Genomic DNA, 21,452 nt, shown 5'->3' with positions numbered 1-21,452 from the left:
GTCTCCATTCCCCACGTATACGAACTACATACACTTAATACAGTCAGCACATTAGGAGGAACAGGGAGGGGAACTTTAGTCACACCCCTGCGGACCAGAACTACGCAGCGTTTGATTTATGACTTGTAATTAATCTCCTCAAGGGAAAAGGAAATGATATCCTCCACGACTCCGACCTCTTCGGCGCGTCATTGTCTCCCCCCCCCCCCAGGATAGAAGCGTTGGTTACGGGCGACGAAATACAACACTGGTCTCCGTTTTCCTAGTTTCCAGAGTTCGAGTATGAATCCGTGTTTGAGGATGATTCCACTACCATAAGAACCCCTCAGCCCTCGACCAAGGAGCCTGCTTCTGCCTTGCGCACGACAACCCAGGCGACGCCCACATCCCACAGTCCAGGTAAAGTGTTTCGTTCAGTTTTTGTATAACAAACACAAAGAGAGGCTTTGTAATGTATATCGGCAGTATGGAAACTGCGTGATACTTGTAGTGTGTCAAGTGGAGGAGTTGTTTCGATCGTGTTTCATACGGCGCGGTTCCGGTTTCGAATCTACCGGCTAACGGATTTTTCTAGCTGCTCTGCGCTGTCCGTAGGCATCTGTTTCAGCATTAAAGATCTCCTAAGATAATAATCATACCGTGCCTGCATGTCGAATCAAAAGAACCCTGTAACTTTCAGTAAAAGGAGTCTTTCTTAATGTCTCTCCCTCACTCCCTCTCCCTCACCCTCCCTTTCTCTCTCTTTCACACACGTACGTACTCGATCTGTAGTTTCACGCCCAGTGTCTCTTCTCTTACTCTCCAGTATCCACCCCTTTCCTCCTCCTCCTCCTCCTCCTCCTCCTCCTCCTCCTCCCCCCTCACTTTCCACTACCCACAGGTTTGCACACACAACGGACGGCCTGTCTCCAATTCGCATTTTAATGTAATATTTTTAACACAGGTGTAAGTGTTTACGAGACGAGAGAGAGAGAGCGCGCACACACACACACACACACACACACACACACACACACACACACACACACACACACACACACACACACACACACGCACACACACACACAGTGGTAGAATTCCCGTCTGCCACTACGTCGGTCCGGATTCGAATCCCGTCCAGGGCTGAAATAATTTCATTATCACTGCGCTGTGAGTCGTTACTCCAACCCTCGTGGGCGGGGAGTTGTGTTTGTGTGTGTGCGTGTAAGGTCACAATATTACGCATAGATCGGTCATATAATTATGAGCTCTGAGCTCTCCTTCGGGAGGGAAATAGTTGTCGACCACGAGTCCAACACGTTATCCAAGATCATGGCGGTGAGTCACACACACACACACACACACACACACACACACACACACACACACACACACACACACACACACACACACACACACACACACACACACACACACACAGTCGTGCCTTGGCCTTCCTGCGAGGCGCAACCGATACTTTCTTGGGGTAGTAGGCCTCTGGCAATTAGGTATAATCCGACCTAGGTCTTCTTCAGAAGCGACACAGGCCTAAATCCTCTTCAGGCTTAAGTGCCGAAGGCTTTTTTCAAATTCAAAAATTAAATCAAACAATCCCAAACAATGCGTACATTTGCAAGAAAAAAGAGAAATACTGATTTCTTTCCATACTTCTGCGACCACGGACGAGTTTAAACCGATTTGATCAAACTGGGGGCCCGCGCCAGCGTCGACAGAATTACTGTCTGAAACCTTTTCTGTAATCTAAAGGGAATAAACCACTACTGAAAAAGTGAAATGATGAATGAGAAATTTTCTTTACTCATATCATTAACTTATACTGTATACTAAATTGACAGAAAATTGTCGTTCGTCATGTCACTTCTATCAACAACCAAAAGATCCTTTCAACCAAAAGGGTACCGAAAGATAGAATTCGTCTGTTTTTATGTAAGTTACTCTACGATAAAAACATGTGTTCTCTCATTTTTTTTTATAATTGTCGTAAATTAGGTTCTTTGTATATTGTGTAAATGCTCTGTTTTCTTCACGTGACGTTAGTATCATTGCTCTTTGAATATTTCGTGTTTTGTTACGTATTCAAGGATATATTGTGCTGTGACAACATAATTTTACAAAACATTAGTGTATAAAAAACAAAACTGAAAGAGTGGGCTAATTAGCCATACGAATGGCCTGACAGTAATGTATGGTTGGCGAGTGATCAGCTGGTTCAAAATATACCAATCGTATTCCATGAATATATATACATATATATATATATATATATATATATATATATATATATATATATATATATATATATCATGGTAATAGTATGACAGTGTTAGAGAGCATTTGGGATATCATATAGAGGAAGACTACATAGGAACAGTACGAAATTAGCCATGGAAATAGAAATATACCTAGCCTACGATCAGTTATCATGAATGTAAATCATGCATCAAAACTGGCTTGTGGGTGGAACAGATGATTCTGAATATATTGGTTATTTTTCGTGTTCCATGGATATTTATAAATGCGGTGAGATATTTAGGGTCGTAGTCAAGAATATGTGTCGGGTTGCCCCACAAAAGTCATTGGACAAGAATGTCAGGTTCCCCACGAAATCCTATTGGAGTGTCGGGTAATTTCGTCGGTCACCTACTCCCTATCGACAAATATACCCGACTATAGAAACAACCCACTCTTGGAAATAAATCATGTTCAAATGTACCTCGGATATATATTAAATGGTAAACGTAGTCGACTAGCAAGAGTAATTCTGATGTTTCGTAGATATCTGGTAAGAATAATTTATTGTCGTATTGCAACCCTCCATGTGGATGATGAAAAGATTACATATGCAAATATAGTCTTATATCTGTATGTGCATAGGATTATTATACAAAAATAGATTATAATAAATATAATGAAAATAAATAGTTTTATATGGAGTAATTTGATGAGGGTGAAATACAATTTTTACAATAATATTGGCAGAGTAAAGACATCGGAATTCGTAGAAACAGAATACGTGGTAAACTTAGCCGCAGAAAACGGAGGCATTGACGTGTCACTACAGTTACACCAAAGACTTTGTAGTGGACACACAATTGACAAAGAACACGAAAAAATCGTCATTGAGCATGCAAAGCACTGGCAGCAAGTATTCAAAAGGTTAGTAGCAATAGTGCTGTTTCTTGCTGAGAGAAATTTAGCATTTGGAGGAACAAAAGAAAATGTTAGTAATGAGAGTGTGCACAATGGTAACTTTTTAGGTTTCGTGGAGCTGCTTGGAAAGTTTGACCCTGTTCTTGATATACATTTGCGAAAAATCAAAACACACGAAATTTATAATCACTAATTACGAAAATATACCCAGACTGAACGACTAAACATCAGGGCTATAGCTATTTTGAATGATATACTGAAACGTATAAAAGCAGCTAAGTACTACGCCATTACTTTAGACTGCACACCTGATATGTCACCAAGAACAAATGTCTCTAACGATCAGGTATGTGTCTGATGGTAACTTGGCTCCTTCAGGTGTTTATGAACATTTCATAAAGTTTGCACAAATTGAAAGTAGCACGGGAGAATATTCATATGAAACATTATTAAACACAGTGAAAGAATTAAATCTAGAAGTGCATGACATTCGAGGCTAAGGCTATGACAACGGTAGCAACATGAAAGGTCACACATCTGGAGTACAAGCACGACGGTTGAAGGATAATTCAAGAGCATTTTTTGTACCAAATGCATGTCACAATTATAACTTTTTACTCGAAGATGTAGCCAAGTGTTGCCCAGGTGCTATAAAATTTTCTGGGATTCTGCAAACGATGTACATACTGTTCTCAGCATCAACAAAAAGGTGGTCAGTTAAAAAAAAACATATACCCGGATTATCAGTTAAACCTTTGAGCAATGCAAGGAGGAAGTATCGGGTTGATAGTGTTAAAGCTATTCGTTATCAGGTTGGAGAAGTATATGATGCGTTTGTGGAAATATCAGAGATAACAGATGAGCCCAAGGTAAAAGCAGAGGCTGAATCTTTAGTAAATTAGCTAGGACTACAAAATTTTAGTTTCTTTGATAATTTGGTACGAAATATTTTCTAAAGTTGAATATGTAAGCAAGGAACTACAAGGTGAAACAAAAAACATTGATGAAGGCTTGGAATCATTTGAAAAAATGTTATGGCTAAGAATTTATAGAGAGGAATATTTTAATGATATTCTAGTAGGTGCAAATGAACTGGCTGAAGCTGTTGAATACCACTGGAGTTTAGACAACTTAAAGAAAAGAAACTACTTAGAAGGAAGACAATGTTTTCATATGAAACAAAAGATAATCCTTTAGAAGATCCAAAAGAAACATACAGAATTCAGTGCTTCAACTTAGTGCTAGACCAAGCTATTCGGTCCAAGGAGTGTATGTTTGAACAACTAAAAACCCATGTAAGATTATTTGGGTTTCTAAATAAATTTCAAAGTATACAGAAGGCGGAAATAATGAAATATTTTGTCCACTCGCTGCGACAACTCGTCACACCGGCAGATGACGTCGAATGGGGGACCAACCAGACACATTGCCACGTTCCCTTTTTCTGCCATGTATATATTGACCAGCTTGACTTCGAACACTATTCCTCTGAGATTCAACTCAGCGCTCCTAGAGGTCGGACGTCTCTTCAACCAACTCTCTCCACAAGCTCCAAGTATCTTCGCCGGCCGGTGGTGGCTGGGAGATACATCTCCTAGCTGCCGCCGGTCTGGCATGGCCGACCTCTACGCTGACGTCGGCAGGCGGGCTTACACCAATACAAATACACACACACATTTCCCAAGTCACGTAAATCTCTGTTTTCAGAGTAGTGCTTGGAAGAAAAGAGGCACATGCACACTTTCTCGCTAGCAAAGCAGAGGCCCAAACCGTCTCTCTCAGTACGCCCAATCTGACCGCAGGCTGGTTGACGGAGAGACTTGGGACACCTTTCTGTCCGACCGGCCCGCAACCATACGCTGGTCTCTCGCTGACGCTGGTGAGCGAGTTTACACTTCTGACATTTACACACAATTCCCAATCGCGTAATTCTCTGTTTTCAGAGTTGTGATTGGAAGGAAAGAGACCATACAACACCCGCCCGTCTGCCCCTCCCTCGCATCGCCACTGAATCTACTCTTCCGAATTCCAAACCCAGTCTGGGGATAAACAGACAACGCTCGCCCCACCTGTGGCTCATCAGGTTCGCGCTCGCCAGCGGTGGCGGCGAGGAGTATCTCCTTGCCGCTCCCGTTCTGGTCACTGATCTCTTCGTTGACGTCGGCAGGCGGGTGTACACCGCCCGTCTGCCCCCCCTCGCACCGCCCCTTGATCAGCTCTAAAAGGACTTCAAACCCAAAACCTGGGGATAATCAGGGTACGCTCGCCCCACCTGTGGCTTATCAGGTTCGCCCTCGCCAGCGGTGGCGGCGGGGAGTTATCTCCTTGCCGCTCCCGTTCTGGTCACTGATCTCTTCGTTGACGTCGGCAGGCGGGTGTACACCGCCCGTCTGCCCCCCCTCGCACCGCCCCTTGATCAGCTCTAAAAGGACTTCAAACCCAAAACCTGGGGATAATCAGGGTACGCTCGCCCCACCTGTGGCTTATCAGGTTCGCCCTCTACACGCGGAAAGTGAAATCAACTCACTTCTCGTAAGATACACACATACACCTCTCACGAACAGAGCCACAAATCACGCACAAACATATACACTTACTTTTTCTTCGACTAAAATTCGCTTCCTTTCTAACTTTCTCTTCTACTACATCTTCTCATTTCAGTTTACCTCCCACTAAAGATTTTTCCGTTTTTCCACCTTTCTCTACTACTACGCCTCCTACCATTTTCTAAACTTTCGTTGGTGATCCTAACCCCGTTGGTAATCCTAACCTCCGGCGTCAAGCGCTGCCCTCCAAGCCCCTGGTCCAGTTCTCCTAAGCCACGACAACAAACTAGCCCCTAATCGCTCGCAATTCGCCCGGTGGCAATAGCCCTCTTTTATACACTACTATCTTTTCATTTTCTAACAGACATTCTTCCCCTCCCACAAAACCCGATCCCGCGCAAGCGTGGTGGTCTTTTCTTGGAATCCAGAATCCTCTGAGAAGCCACTCAGGCGAAACTAGACAGCAATAAAAGTATTTCCCTCAGCCCGTGTTCCCTTTACCTCCTACCCAATAATAATGATAATAATAATAATGATGATAACATTGATAATAATAATATCAATAATACTAATAATTTAATCAAACAATTATAAGTAAATAAATCAACAAAAGGGCAGCTGAGCCTATTAATCAAGGAGATCTCCTGGCCAATTCGTTTTATTTATTTTTTTAACCATCCCTGCTAAATCTCCTCAGAGCTTGATCGACCTTGGACCGCTAACAAAGGAAACTCATACCAAATATCAAACATTCTATTACTACACATTATCTATTACGACAGTTAAACCGCACATCTTTATAGCATGACCCATTTATATTACATATATCTAGTAGGGAACTTCCTAAATTCATTTTATGTAGGCGACACCCCTACGGGTCAGAGGTACGCAACATTTTTGACTATTCTTTACTCAAAGAAGAATCCTATTAACTTTTTTTTTCTACAGTGTTAGTCCTCATTTCTACAACCTTCTTTTAATATCTCCTTCACCATCATCATCATCATCACATCACAAATATCTCCTTTAACACAATCATCACACATCACATCTCCTCTACCAACATCATCATACATCATAAATATCTCCTTAACCATCATCATCACACACCACATCATAATCACACGTCACAAACATCTCCTTGACCATCATCATCACACATCACAAATATCTCCTTTACCATCATAATCATGTATTTTATTTATTAACATTATTATAGTTTTTATTTATTATTTTACTATTTTCGCATCCGACCTAGATATGGACCAAAAGGTCTCCTGTCGGCATGCTCCGCCTTTGTAATCCTTTGAAGGTGACTTGATACAGGTCTTTAAGATTTTAAAGGGAATTGAAAACATCAAAAGTGACACAATTTTCACATTGAATGAGAATCAGACAAGAAACAATGGTCTCAAACTGTCCGGAAATAGATTCAATTTGGAAGTAGGTAGAAACAACTTAGCCAACCGTGTAGTTAATGAATGGAATAAACTTCCTGCACAGGTAGTGCAATGTAGTTCAGTTCGAAGCTTTAATAATTATTTAGATAAACTATTAAGCAAGATGCTGTAATTATTATAATTTATTTTATATTATTTGTTTTTGTTTTGTTATCATGTGTCTGTTTGATTTTCATTTATTATTAGTTATATGTCAATTTATTATTATTTACTATTTACCTGTTTGTTTATTATTTAACTATACCTATGCATTTATTTATGTATTTTATTTGTTATTTACATTATTATAGTTTTTATTTATTATTTTATTATTATTATGATTTTTTTTTGCATCCGACCTAGATATGGACCAAAAGGTCTCCTGTCGGCATGCTCCGCCTTTGTAATCCTTTGTAATCACATCATCACAAATATCTCATTTGCCATTATTATCATCACACACCACAAATATCTCCTTTACCATCATCATCACACATCACATCACAAATATCTCCTTTACCATCATCATCACACATCACATCACAAATATCTCCTTTACCATCATCATCATCATCATTATCACATAACGACTCTGTCTTTGTAGTGTGATATTGTCCCCAAGGATTGAAACGCTGGTTACTGCCAATAAAATACGAATTCCTCTGAAGGGGTCTCAATAGACCAAATCCCTCTTCAGGCCAGGGACCACCAATGAGCTGGAGCATAATCTATTATAATCTATTGTATTGATGTGATTAAATATCTTATTTCTTGTGAAGTATACAAAAAAGGAGGAAGAAGAGGAAGAGAAGGAACAGGAAGAGGAAGTGGAGTAAGCGGCGGAGGAGGAGGAAGAGAAGAAGGAGTGAAAGTAAGAGGATGAGAGAGAAGAGGAGGATGAAAAAGAGGAAGAGGAAAATAAAGAGGAGTAAGAGTGGAAGGAGGAAGAAGAGGAGAGGGAGGAGGAGGAAGAGGAGGAGGCGAAGGAAAAGGAGGAGGACAGCAGTCGTCCATTGTCAGCTGTTCCCGTGTAATAAAAAAAATGCATAAATAAATAAATAAATAAATAAATAGATAAATATATAAATAGATAAATAGATAAATAGATAAATAGATAAATAGATAAATAGATAAATAGATAAATAGATAAATAGATAAATAGATAAATAGATAAATAAATAAATAAATAAATAAATAGAATAAAATAGAAGGGTGCTCTGGGAGCTGCTACTCCTCTGGGTGTAAATAAAGAAATTGAGGGGCTTTAAAAGACATGAGGCGGGGATATGACCCTTCCCGACGTTCGTCGCGCGATTCATCACTGCCCTCTCGATGAATGTTATGACTAAAAATGCGAAACCTTTTAAGCGCCTTGACTTCACTGCCGCTACCTCCTTCAGGCAGGAGAAAAACAAGACCGGAAGAGCAAGTGTGTGGCTGGCAGTTGCTGGTCTTGCCCACGAGATCAGCTCGCCTGTTTCCCTTAGAACAGAGTATCTTAACCTTTTCCTATCTTAGCACCCCTGTAGTCAGTCCTAGGCAGTCTAGCACCTCCTTGACTATAGCTAACATTTGATTACCAGAAGGATAAAGGAAAGTGGTGTACTGCCATGTACTCAGCACTTCCCAGCACCCTAGGTTATGAAATGCTGTTTTAGAAGGACGAGCCCCTGGTCCTCTTTGCAACCTCTGGTGGAGTGCAGGGGGGTGGGGGATTCTGGGCATGACCCCAGACGATTGGTCCAATGTCAATCGATCTAATGGCGACTGGTCCAATGCTAATTGGTCTACCAGACCAATTAGTTTAAAGGCATTTAATCTTAAACTGATTTGTCTATTTGACGGTGTTGGGGGACTTGCATACGCTGGGCTATTTTTCCTCCCCAACCTCTATTTGAATATCTGAAATATGGCTTCACTTACAGAAATATATACTTCTCTAAGAACATTTCAACACTCTGTTTAACATTTGTATAAGTTTACAATTTCTTAGTTCATCATTCAGCTATGCTATATATATCGGGAAAGATAATTTGATATTTGGAGAGCTAACAACCAAAATGTTATAACCAAAGCCATTTTTACTCAAACGAACTCTCAACTGTCGGCACTGGCGAAGCCCGTGGAAGCCCACTGTGATAATCTGTTAACCATCCACCCCAACAGCGACGAACTTTAGGGATTTTATTCTGGTTAATAACAAACTGTTTTATTCAGTTGAGGGGGAAAGAGGGTGGTAGCTCTATTCATGGATGGATTAGTGTACATTTCCTCTAATCTATTTGTGTCCGCGCCGCCCTCTATTCAACTACGCCCAACGGTTTTATTCAGCTATTATGAACTCCGTGCAGTGTTAGATAATCTATTCTGGTTAACGACGTGATTTTATTTGGCAGAGCCAGAACTCTCTTCTTCATATCACACACAGGTCGTAGAAGGGAGGAGTTTTCTCATACACTGGTGAATCCTCCTCCTCCTCCTCCTCCTCCTCCCACTCCTCTTGTAATCCTAGATTTCCTCAATGCTTTCCCCATTTTCTGTATCAACGTACTATTTTTTCACCATTATATTCTTACGTTTGTAAATAGTTAAATAATTTATGAAACTAAATTATTTTTTGAACTGCAGTCCAGTAAAAAAAAAAAAAAAAAACTCTTACTTCAAGGGATCATAAAATTCCTATTTGATCTGATACCCAAATAATACAATCACCATCGAAATACAGAACATCATAACCAAAACAGTTTATTCAACCAGGATAAACACAGATAATTACCAACGTATTTTTTTTTCGTGCTTTTTGAAAACGGCACGCAGCACTTCATCTGTCATATCATTCTTTGCACGTTTATGATTCAACCACTCAGAAAATGGCTGTGACATAATTCAGTTCCGGTGACGTGCTGTCTGGTGGAAATTGGATCAAGCGTGGAAGGGAGAATACAGAGCGAGCGACCGCCACTACTTCCGCAAACGTCAACGACTTTCTGAAATGCCGCCCAGTTTGCAAAAATGCTTCTCGAAAACATAAGACAAACCTCTGGTATCCTGAAACTTGTGGACTTCAGATTTTTTTTTCTTCAAAATATTAGAAACTTCACAGTTTTGGAAACTCCCAATGGGAAAAACTATCAGTATATACGACTAAATGGAACGGAGTGAAGAGACGGGAGGCGGGGTCACTTCGTATTTCCTCCCAGCAAAGAGTTAAGGCATGCTTTGACACGACACCTCACCCCTTTACAAGTGAGAAAGAGCCTTGGTATGAACTTGCATACATACGTAGACACATATATACACACATACATATACACATATCATACATGCAGTACATATATACTTGCATAATATATAATACATACATACGTAAATACATGTATACATACATACATACATACATTCATACACACGTAGTACATACCTATGTACGCACATACTCTACTAAGCTGGGACAGTGATGACTGAATTTTCAATGTATTCGACTGCGGTTCTTGATGTCGCTAAATCGATTCTAGTCGTCAAACACTGACTGGCCTGAATGGAGTGGTCCAATATATGATTAAAGTTGTCTGACACTAGGCTCCTCATCAGTTGGTTATAATCATCGAACGTTAACCTGAATAAAATGTATAAACACACACACACACATACAAACACACACACACACAAACAAATACACACACACACGGTTTTCTGTTCCAGTGGTATTTTAGTTTCTCTAGCAGTAGGTTCGGTATAATACCCCGTTCAGAGATTGACATGTTATTGCCCCCCTTTAGTAAGGGGATGGGTGTGTAGTATAAGGTGATTAAGATCATATTAATCCATAGGCCGGACCGTATGAGATCTGAGTTCTTATCCGTGCACGAAAGCCAAGATTATAGTAAAACACACACACGCACACACACACACACACACACACACATGCACACACACACATACACACACACACACACACACACACACACACACACACACACACACACACACACACACAGTTGGTAGAGTTTCCGGCTGCCACTACGGAGGTCCGGGTTCGAATCCCACCCAGGGCTGAAATAATTTCATTATCGCTGCGCTGCAGGTTGTTACTCCAACTTTCGTGGGCGGTTAGTTGGGTGTGTGTGTGCGTGTAAGGTCACAGCATTACCCATAGATCGGTAATATATGGGCTCTGAGCTCTATTCCGGGAGGGAAATAGCTGTTGATCACGAGTCCAACACGTGATCCAAGACCATGGTGAATCACACACACACACACATACACACACACACACACACACACACACACACACACACACACACACACACACACACACATTTTATAAAAAGAAATTTTGGAAATAACATGAACTTGAGTTTGGGTTTATTTAGATTGGACAATTTTATTATTGACAAAATTGTGTGTGATAAAATGTAACATGGGACCTCTCCGAGTATCCTTGTCTTCTTATGTATTTATTGTTTCTTTCTGTATTGCTTTTTTGTACCTTTGAAAATGTCTAAATAGACGAAAACGTTCGGTATCTGTTTTTTCAATTTCCCGGTGGTTTCTGCAAATATATATATATATATATATATATATATATATATATATATATATATATATATATATATATATATATATATATACATATATACACGTAAAAACAAATTAGTCTTAAAATCGTGTTTGATTCTGTTTTGAACGACGTGGACCCGGATTCGATTTCCAAGAAACCCGACCAAACACTTTAGGTTTAACGTTGACGATCTTGGTCACAGCTAAGCGTCTCCTGACGTGAAGGAACCCGCCTTTCATCTTACCCCACTTCCCTTTCTTTACAATGAATTCTTTCTCCACCAACTCGTGTGCCTTAAATGTCCTGTCTCTGAATAAATGCATTCAGGTTTTTCCTTATGAACACAAAACTCTCCAGCGTTCATTTCCCATGTATACATGTAATACTCACACTATGTTATACTATATCCATATATACATTCACACATACACACATGCGAAATAAACTGTAGATCCCACATTCGGAGAAAAGATGATCCGTATATTACGATCACAGTCTGTGATCCTCTTCGACGTGGCTGTACATAGTGATGGTGAGGTTTATATACTTTGTCGGGGGATACATTGTGAGGACGAGCCAATTGTACGTAGACTGTGCATCGGACGAGGATAGCGCCAGGTCTGGGTGGACAACTTTAAGAACGAGTTTGTGAACTGCTAGACTAGTAATAGCATCTGGGGATCATTGTCCTTTAGAAGTTGTTTGGTAAGAGAGGATTCTTCTATAAATACAATTATAGTTATATATAATAACACCCTTTCCCTAAGTCCATTCAGTGATATACACTTTCTGCTTACTCAGTGGTATTTAATCATACCTCCCCCGACACCAAGTCAAAGGGCTTTCTTAAATCCACAAATACCGTGTGCAGGCCGGCATCCACCTCCTTTACTTTCTCTATCGCTTGCCCCTGAGTAATTACTTGAGTCCTTGTCCCGCCCTCGATCCCGTGACCTCCAACCCATTCTTCATCCTCCCATATATCCACTTTTTCACGATCTTATAACCATGAGACAAGGGAGTGATTTATATGAAGTTGAGGTTTCCTTTGTGGTCTTCTTTCTTGTGCATTGAGCCGACTATGTCATACAGTCAATCCCTAGGTACTTCTCTTTCCAGCACTTGCTGACTCACCTCTGTCATACTTCCGACCACAGCTTCACCTCCAACTTTTAGCAGTTCTTGTGGCAGACTCTATTCGAGGTGGTTTCCCTGTTGCCAGCGATTCTATCTGGTTTTTTATATCACAGCTAGTGGCGTTGTTCTTTCCTCCTCTATCTACGTGAGTTGCTGTAGATCAATTTCGTTCGTTATTACTTGTTATTACTCCCCAAACTGTCCTCGCTACTTTTTCTTAACCTATCAGTTGCGGAAAATCGCTGGATCTTTTAGGATGACAGGGTTGCTAGGGCTGTCGAAAACCAACACAGCAAGCCCCCAGAAGGTCCCGGGAATCGAACTCACAACTACCTGCTCTTTCATGCTATTCTATGACACACACGACTGCACCAACCTGTCACACCACTCCTGCAAACTTCTCTATCTCATCTCTCCAACCTCTGTCTTGCACGCTTTCCATCTCGCGGCCACTCAGTAACACACTTGCTCCATCGTTCATCATTCGTTCGCGCTAATTTAAATGTCCAATTCTACTTCCTCTCTTTTACTGCCTCCCAAATATATTTCACTCCAGTCAGGTCTCTCATCGAACTTGCTCTCTTTCTGTCTTTCAGCGTTATTTCCACCACTGATCTCCCCATTATTCTTTGTGCTCTCCTCAACTTTGTCTCTATTACCTTCGCCATTTTCCAAGTTTCACATCCGTAAACAATGGCTGGCATTATACATTGATTTTGAATTTATTCCTGACTACTTTCTTAATAAGCTTTGAGATAGTTATTGCCGATAGAGTAATCAGTGGCTTTCCTAGTGTTCATACTTTCTGACTGTTTAAACTATTCATCTCTATCATTATTGCCACTTCCTCAGAAGTTCTATGAGGAGCAAAATACAAGTACCTAGCTTTTACAGTGCAAAACGTCATACGGAGAAACAGTTGGGACAGGGCCAAAATTTTATTAAGTCCAACTGCAGCTTTAGAAGAAAAATTGTTGAATCCGCCTTGATCGAAAAATATCCGAACTTGAACATCTCCAAAGGTCAATGGTCCCCGGACATAATCTCACGGCTAGTTGTGAGCCGTTTGGTAAAAAAAATTTACCCTCCTGACCCCATACCCCCACCAATCTTGACCCCGCTTCCCTTCTGACCTCACACCTCCACCCACACATCCTCTCCCCTCTGACTCTGCCCTGCGCGACGGATTGTCATGTTTTTAGCTCTGCGTGTTCCTCTTCTACTCATATCTTAATTGTATTTATGTCTCTGCAAATTCTTATAACCTGTACTTTCTTGAAAAGGGCTATAGCTATTAGCCGAAATATGGAAGTTAAACTTTCTTCTAAGTTTCCTTTTATTCCGACTGTGAGTTCTTCGTGATTATAATTTTACAAATGTGCTACTGCATTTGTCCAAGTGAAATATATATATATATATATATATATATATATATATATATATATATATATATATATATATATATATATACATACTGTACATACAAATGCAATACGCACTCCTGGATGCTCTAACCTATAAGTTCTACTTTCCTATATTGCGATTAATATGTTTATTTTAGATGTAATTGATTTCTACTTTATTTTTAGTATTTCATATTTTCTTCGTTTGTACAATACACTAATGATATTACTTCGTTGCCTAATTTAACTAAGCTGGAAGATTAGAATTAATGTTGCGCAAAGGCGGACGGACATATTTCGTTTGTTTTTGTTATCATCATTATTAATTTCTATTATCTTTAACTGTAACCCTTTCTTAAACACTAATGGTTCTTGCAGCGTGCCCGCCGTCCTTCTCCCACATTGGTACAGACTGTCTCTCTGTCTCTAAACTGTACCGGAATTGGAATGAGGCCCGGCTCATCTGCCAGTCCTTATGGGGAGACCTCATCGTCCACCGGACTACCATTGCTCTACAGGAGCTTCTTTTGGCGCACGGAGGTAGGTCAAGTCCTGCTCGATTAATTTACTCTTCCAAACCTGTGTCGCACTATCTAATACCAATTAGAAATATATATATATATATATATATATATATATATATATATATATATATATATATATATATATATATATATATATTCCATTCTATGAGAAATCTCCAAGTTTTCGATGAGTCTAGGGCAGAGATTCGAGCCACGGGTTCGCGGGACGATTTACAGGGGTACTTAGATGACCAACCAAAGATTACTTAAACACTTAATCCTGCACTTCTGCATGAGTAGTATCACTGTGCATTGTGTTTTATGTTAATGCTTAACTGATGAATAAAGTAATTAGGATTTGAACAATTTGATATCCACTGTTGTACCATTGCATATCTCTTAATATATTACCATTCTTTATTCTATGTCAGGTTAATAGGGGTACGGGTCGATGGTCTGATGACCTTTGGGGTACTAACGGGAAAAAGGCTGAGAACCCCTGGTCTAGGGTGTATACCGGAAAGGGATCACTTTTGGGGAAGATGGCGACTACACTGACGACGATTACGTTGACGTCAGGGCTAAGAATGCCAAACCCTCATGTTAGGCGTTTTCTATTCATTAAAAGGCGTATTGCTTGCCATTCTCTTATATCTTTCACCCAAATCTATTCATATCAAAGGCAGTCCGCCTAGGCACGAAGCACCCCGGTTTAGATTGCATTGAGAAAAATAGATAAATAAATAAGCAAATAAATAAAAAACACCCTTGTCCAAGAGCATGTAACGTTCTTGCCTCGAACGCGGGAGTCCCAAGTTCGATCCCCGGGAGATGCAAGGCATTTGTTCCAGTTGCATTTTCATGGCTTCCCAACCCCTCTCCGCAACGACGGACATCAGAGGCGCAGTATACCAGTGTCACATTTCGGTGCTGGCATCTAACCAGTATAACCGAGCTGCTCACACCGGCTGCATACGCCATTTACATCTACAACCATTTCAATATGCTCAACACTTCACAGGTATTTCGCACCTTCCATACAACCGGTGGTGAGGTACAGAGGCCGAACAGCTCTCAAGGGAGCTGTTGGTTATGCATTGGGCTTTTAAAGCTAAATAAATTTATTTCTAAACCCTCGACCGGTCAGTAAAAAAAAACAGCAAGAGCAGGGGTGGGAGCTGCAAGATCGAGCTAATAGAGGAATGACAATTATGCTTTTGGAAGCAGAGGTAGGATACTACCAAACAACGAGTGACGCGTGTGATGAAGAATCCTGTCGTCATTTTCCTATTCCTCCCTCAATCGCTTTGAAAAGTGACATGAAATCTCTTCGTTGGCCGTTTGAACACGGGGTGGGAGGTGGGACTTCCATATTGGTAACAATAATTTGGGTGAAGTGGGAGACTTCCACTGTAACGATGGCTAAGTCATAATTATAAACCCATTAACAACATGACCTTAAAGTATGAAGCTGGGGTCACCTCTATGTTGATCTTTGAGCTTTCTGCTAACAGCAACGGGATGAGCCCTCAAGTCGTCACTCATCAGTCTCGTCATAAACCCTCCAGCAAGACGTCTCATGCTCGGCAATCCGACAAAATAGGTTCAACGCTTCCGTGCGGCATTCCTACGATATCACAAACATGAAAGCTACTTCGCCTACCATCTGTAGCGAAAGCCTTGAGTACTTTTTCAACGTTTTACTGTATGTCTCGACAATTGTCCTTCCTTGAAACACTAGAAAAGAAAGAAAGAAAACAAAAACATGGCAGTGCCACAGCAGACTTCCTGAAACAATCGCTTCACTTAGCATCAGAAAGCCATACTACATCTGGTCTCCTACCAATATAAAAAAATCACTGGGACTTTTGGTTGCACATGCAACAATAATGTAATATTCATACATATACAATAACTGTATATATTCATATACAATAACTGGTGGTATATTCGTGCCTAAAATCATAGATACATCTGCATTATGAGTATCCTTCCACTCACTCCACTCCACCTCAGTGGCTCCCCCATCACTTCATTTTTTTCGCGCTACCCTGGGTCCTGTTCTTCTTCTCCACTCATCTCTTTGTCCCGCCTCCTCCAGACCCATTCGTCCGCTGTCAACAGCTCCGCTTCACTCATGCTTAATAATCCCTTCTTCCTCTCCTGCGCTCATTTGCATTCCCCTCCATCTACTTTTGGGTCTCCAGCTGCCCATTTTTGTCCCTAACTTTGTTTCATATCTTCTCTATACTACCCTGCCCTCCTCCATTCGCTAGTCTTAATTATTTCAACAATGTATGCTTATACTGTCCTCCACTCTCACTTCCTTCATGGTAGTTTTCCTTGTGTTTTCATTTGGTATTTTGTATCCACTCCCTAAACCTTCCACACGACCCTCAGGTAGTCTATCTCCAATACTTCCATTGATCAATGGAATCTTCATTCTCCCCTGAATGCCTCTGAGTTAGACAGAATCACACAACAGAAGCCAAAACAATCTATCTTAAAGAACGTCACTGGGTTGGGGTTACAGACCTTCCAAAAATTAATCCTGTCAAAGGTTATGTTTAGGTCTAGGAAAAATATACAGGCGAACCCCTGCTTACTTTTGCAGTTCACTTTGATCTATAGCCTCTTTGCTAAGATGACGTGATGAGATTCTTGATGATTTTGCTCTGGCTTTGGTGACATCGCCAGATAGATTTCCGCATATGCTGTGCTAAACAAGCACAGCCATATTCAAGTACTCATTTTCGCCCTGCAGCAACCAAGAGTAGAATCGTCCCCGATTTCACGTAGTTGATAATACTAATCTTGATACTTTTAGAAATGAGATTACCCATCACTACCTCCATCTCCCCAATCCTAATCCCAGTCTTGACCCTTATTCTGATCTCACCCTTAACCTTATTCCTTATTCTGATCTCCCTTAACCCTATTCCTGGTCCAAATCCTGTCCCCAACCCTTAATTCCCCCTACTCAGCGCCCGCAAATCAAGCCGCCCGTGAGCGCCCTTCTGCAGGTTCCTGCAAAGAAAGAATGGTTTCATACAATGAACTTCTATTGCTTGGTATCAACTAGCATCTGGCACTAGAAGAGGCTGAAGGTAGCGGAAAGAAGGAGTGGTATCACAAGTTAAAAGTGACTCAGCTTTCCTTTTTGTGTCGAGATTAGTGTCTAATAGTAAATGAATGCTGCCCGACTCTAGGCGGCATATAGTGTACGCAGTCACTACCCATTGACGACATTCATTAAGACTTGACAAACAATTTAACTCTGTCATTGCTATTCGCGATTTATATATAACTATGTTCTGGATGCTGCCATGCGGTTTCATACAGCCGAGGTTAGCCCCCATGCGCAACCGAAGGATTAATCTAGTTTCAGTTAACCTTTTCATTGTTATCCACGACTAGTTCTTTTGTTCTGACTGCCGCCAACCAATTTCATGCAATCGAGGTGGGAAGGGACTCCTGTACTTCGAAAGGGTTAAAAGAGCGTTGATCTATTCGCTATCATAGGTTGCCACGGAGATTATTACAACAGCTGGCAGGGAAATTTAAAAAAAATAATAATAATAATAATAATAAAAAAATAATAATAATAATAATAATGATAATAATAATGATGATAATAATGATAATAATAATAATCACAATAACAACAATAATAATAATAATCATAATAACAATCATAATAATAATAATAATAATAACAATAATAATATAATAATAATAATAATAATAATAATAATAATAATAATAATAATAATAATAATAATAATAATAATAACAATAATAATAATAATACACATACATACGTACATATACCTAAGGCTTTTTTCCCCCTTACACGGGAGGTAGCCAAAAAGCAAAAGACATAGAAACCACTCCCACCCATTCCATCCCCTACATACTCCTCTCCTCTCCACCCTCTTCCCTCCTTCACCTCTTGGCGCCTCCTGGATGACGGGTCATCCCTGCATCCCGCCCACTGCCCTGGGTCAGTAATAGTGTCGCAAGACACAACACATCCACAGCAAGCCCGATTAATTAATTCGGCGACCCCCCCACCTCTCCGTCCCTTCATGCAGAAAAGGAGAAGACGGGGAGAAATCCCTTCGGGCTGCGTCAATTTATTTCTCATATACACTCCCTCACCCCCCCATCCCCCACCCCCTTATGCATCACAGCATCATCCATACACAACCCTTCTCCATTCACCCCTATCTTCTGTCCTCTCCCGTCCTTCCTCAACATATATTCCTCTCGTAATGCCCCTTTTACCTTATCCATCCATCTCATCCTACGACACCCCTTCTTATTCACTCCTTCAATCTCTACCTTCCACACCTCTTTTACTAATCTTTCTTCACTCATTCTTTCCATGTGTCCAAACCATCCCAATACTCTTTCATCAACCCTATCTCCCAACTCCCTTTCCACCCCTGTTCTCCTCCTCACCTCCTCATTTCTTACTCTATCTAGTCTAGTAACCCCTATCATACTTCTAAGACATTTTATCTCAAACACATTCAAACTCCTTCTCTCTTCCTCTCTTATGTTCCATGTTTCTGCCCCGTACAGTGTTGTCGGCACATTCACTCCTTCATATAACCTCCTCTTAGCATCCATTCCCAGATGTCTATTACTCATTACACTTTTTTAATCCAGCAAGACATTTACTCGCTTCTCTCAATCTACATTCTACCTCCACCCCCACTCCTCCTTTTCCTGCCACATTCGCACCCAAGTATCTAAAACTATCCACTTCCACTAGTCTCTCTCCTTTAATACTCACTTCCAGCCTGCTCCCACTCTCTCCCCTTGTACATCTCATCACCTTACTTTTGCCCACATTTATCTTCAGCTTTCTTCTTTCACACACCTTCTGAAACTCTGTCACTAACTTTCTCAATCCCTCCTCTGATCCTGCTACAAGCGCAGTGTCGTCAGCAAACAAAAACTGGATTATTTCCCACTTTTCTCCATGTTCTTTAACCATCTCCAACCCCTGACCACTACCCTTGCATTCACCTCTCGCACCACCCCACCCATGTACAGTATAGATTGAACAGCCAGGGCGACATAACACATCCCTGAGGAAGTCCCACCTTTACCTCAAACCATTCATTCTCTCCATTTCTAATCCTGACACAAGCTCTACTACTCTCGTAAAAACTCTTGACTGCTCTTAACAGCTTTCCTCCTATCCCATATATCTGCAATACCTCCCACAGTGCCTTCCTGTTTACCCTGTCGTAAGCCTTTTCCAAATCCATAAAAGCCCAAAAAACATCCTTACTTTTTCTTATAGCTTTCTCACATATTTGTCTTACCACAAAAATCTGATCTACACAACCCTTACCTGTCCTAAGTCCACATTGTTCCTCACCAATTACTCCCTCTGTTCCTCTCCTAATCCTCTCAATCAACACCTTCCCATAAGCCTTCCCAACTACACTCAACAAGTTGATCCCTCTGAAACTACTACACTCACATTTGTCCCCCTTTTCCTTGTAAAGCGGAACTATACAGGCACTCTTCCAGTCCTCCGGCACTCTACCCTCTCTTAAACAAACATTAGATAATCTCACCAGCCAGTCCATCATAACTGTACCTCCTTTTTTCAGGCATTCTGCATGGCATCCATCCAACCCAGGTGCCTTACCTGCTCTCATCTTAAAAGCTGCATTCATTTCATCTCTCACTATTTCTCCTCCATTTTCCTCACTCATCACTCTCATTTTCTTAGCGCTTCCCACTGCAACTACCTTTCCCTCCCTATCCTCCTTCACATTTAGCAACTCACTAAAATACTCTGCCCACCTTCCTCTCACTGCCTTCTCTTCCATTATCATCTCTCCATCTGCACCTTTAACTTTTCTTCTCTACTTGATTCGCCACCGCTTCCTCTTTTAATTTCCTTCCAAAACATCTTTTTATTACTTACAAAAGTTTTTGTCATACTCTTACCCCATTTCACATCTGCTCTCCTCTTTGCCTCCTCTATCTTATGCTTGACCTCCCTTTATTTTGTACCTCTCATACGATTACCTCATCCTTATTTGTAGGAAATCTATGAAAGCCTGCTTCTTCTCTTCTACACCCTTCTTTGCTTCTTCATCCCACCATTCACTACCCTTTCTACTATTTCCTCCCGCCCTCCTTGTTCCACATACCATCTTTGCACACCTTATGACTCCCTCCTTGAACCATCCCTATTCCTCCTCCACTCCTAGTTCTATTCTATCCTTCACTCCCTCCCACTCCTCTCTCAGCTTCTTCTTATACTCGTTCTCCCTTTCTTTCTCATTTAAGCAGTTCACTCTAAGTACCTCCCTATCTTCTGCCCTTTTCCTCTTTCTCCACCTATTCTCCACTCTCAATTTACTTTCCACCTTCCTACCATACTACTGGTCACCACTATATAGTCCATTAACGCTCTATCTGTCACCCTTCCATCCACCACACTCTCCCATGTATACTTATGTTTGACTTTCTTCCTAAACACTGTATTTGCTATCATAGAAAAAAAAGTATAATAAAAGTGTCATAATTTCTCTATGAACAGAATCCCTCTATCACAGACAAAAGTGATGTATGGCTCTGGTCCGTAGGGGCCCCCCCATATAGACCCTAAAGTATCAACTGCATACTACTTTGTCACAATAACATGCAGCCAATACCCC

The 21,452-nt window shown here is 40.9% G+C and overlaps 1 protein-coding gene across 1 annotated transcript in view; it reads left to right on the top strand.

Annotated features, from left to right (window-relative positions):
• Positions 1-21,452, top strand: part of LOC143033924 (uncharacterized) — a 30,398-nt gene that overhangs the window by 4,300 nt on the left and 4,646 nt on the right. The window contains exons 2-3 of the mRNA XM_076199624.1: positions 267-399; positions 14,615-14,776. Of these exons, the coding sequence (XP_076055739.1) occupies positions 267-399; positions 14,615-14,776 (295 nt within the window). The remainder of the gene's footprint in view (positions 1-266; positions 400-14,614; positions 14,777-21,452) is intronic.

The sequence above is a fragment of the Oratosquilla oratoria genome, chromosome 1, assembly GCF_046742065.1.
Source record: "Oratosquilla oratoria isolate Oo_2021 chromosome 1, ASM4674206v1, whole genome shotgun sequence".
NCBI lineage: Eukaryota > Metazoa > Arthropoda > Malacostraca > Stomatopoda > Squillidae > Oratosquilla > Oratosquilla oratoria.
Note: the sequence above shows the minus strand (reverse complement) of the source record. Positions and strands in the feature narration are given on the sequence as shown.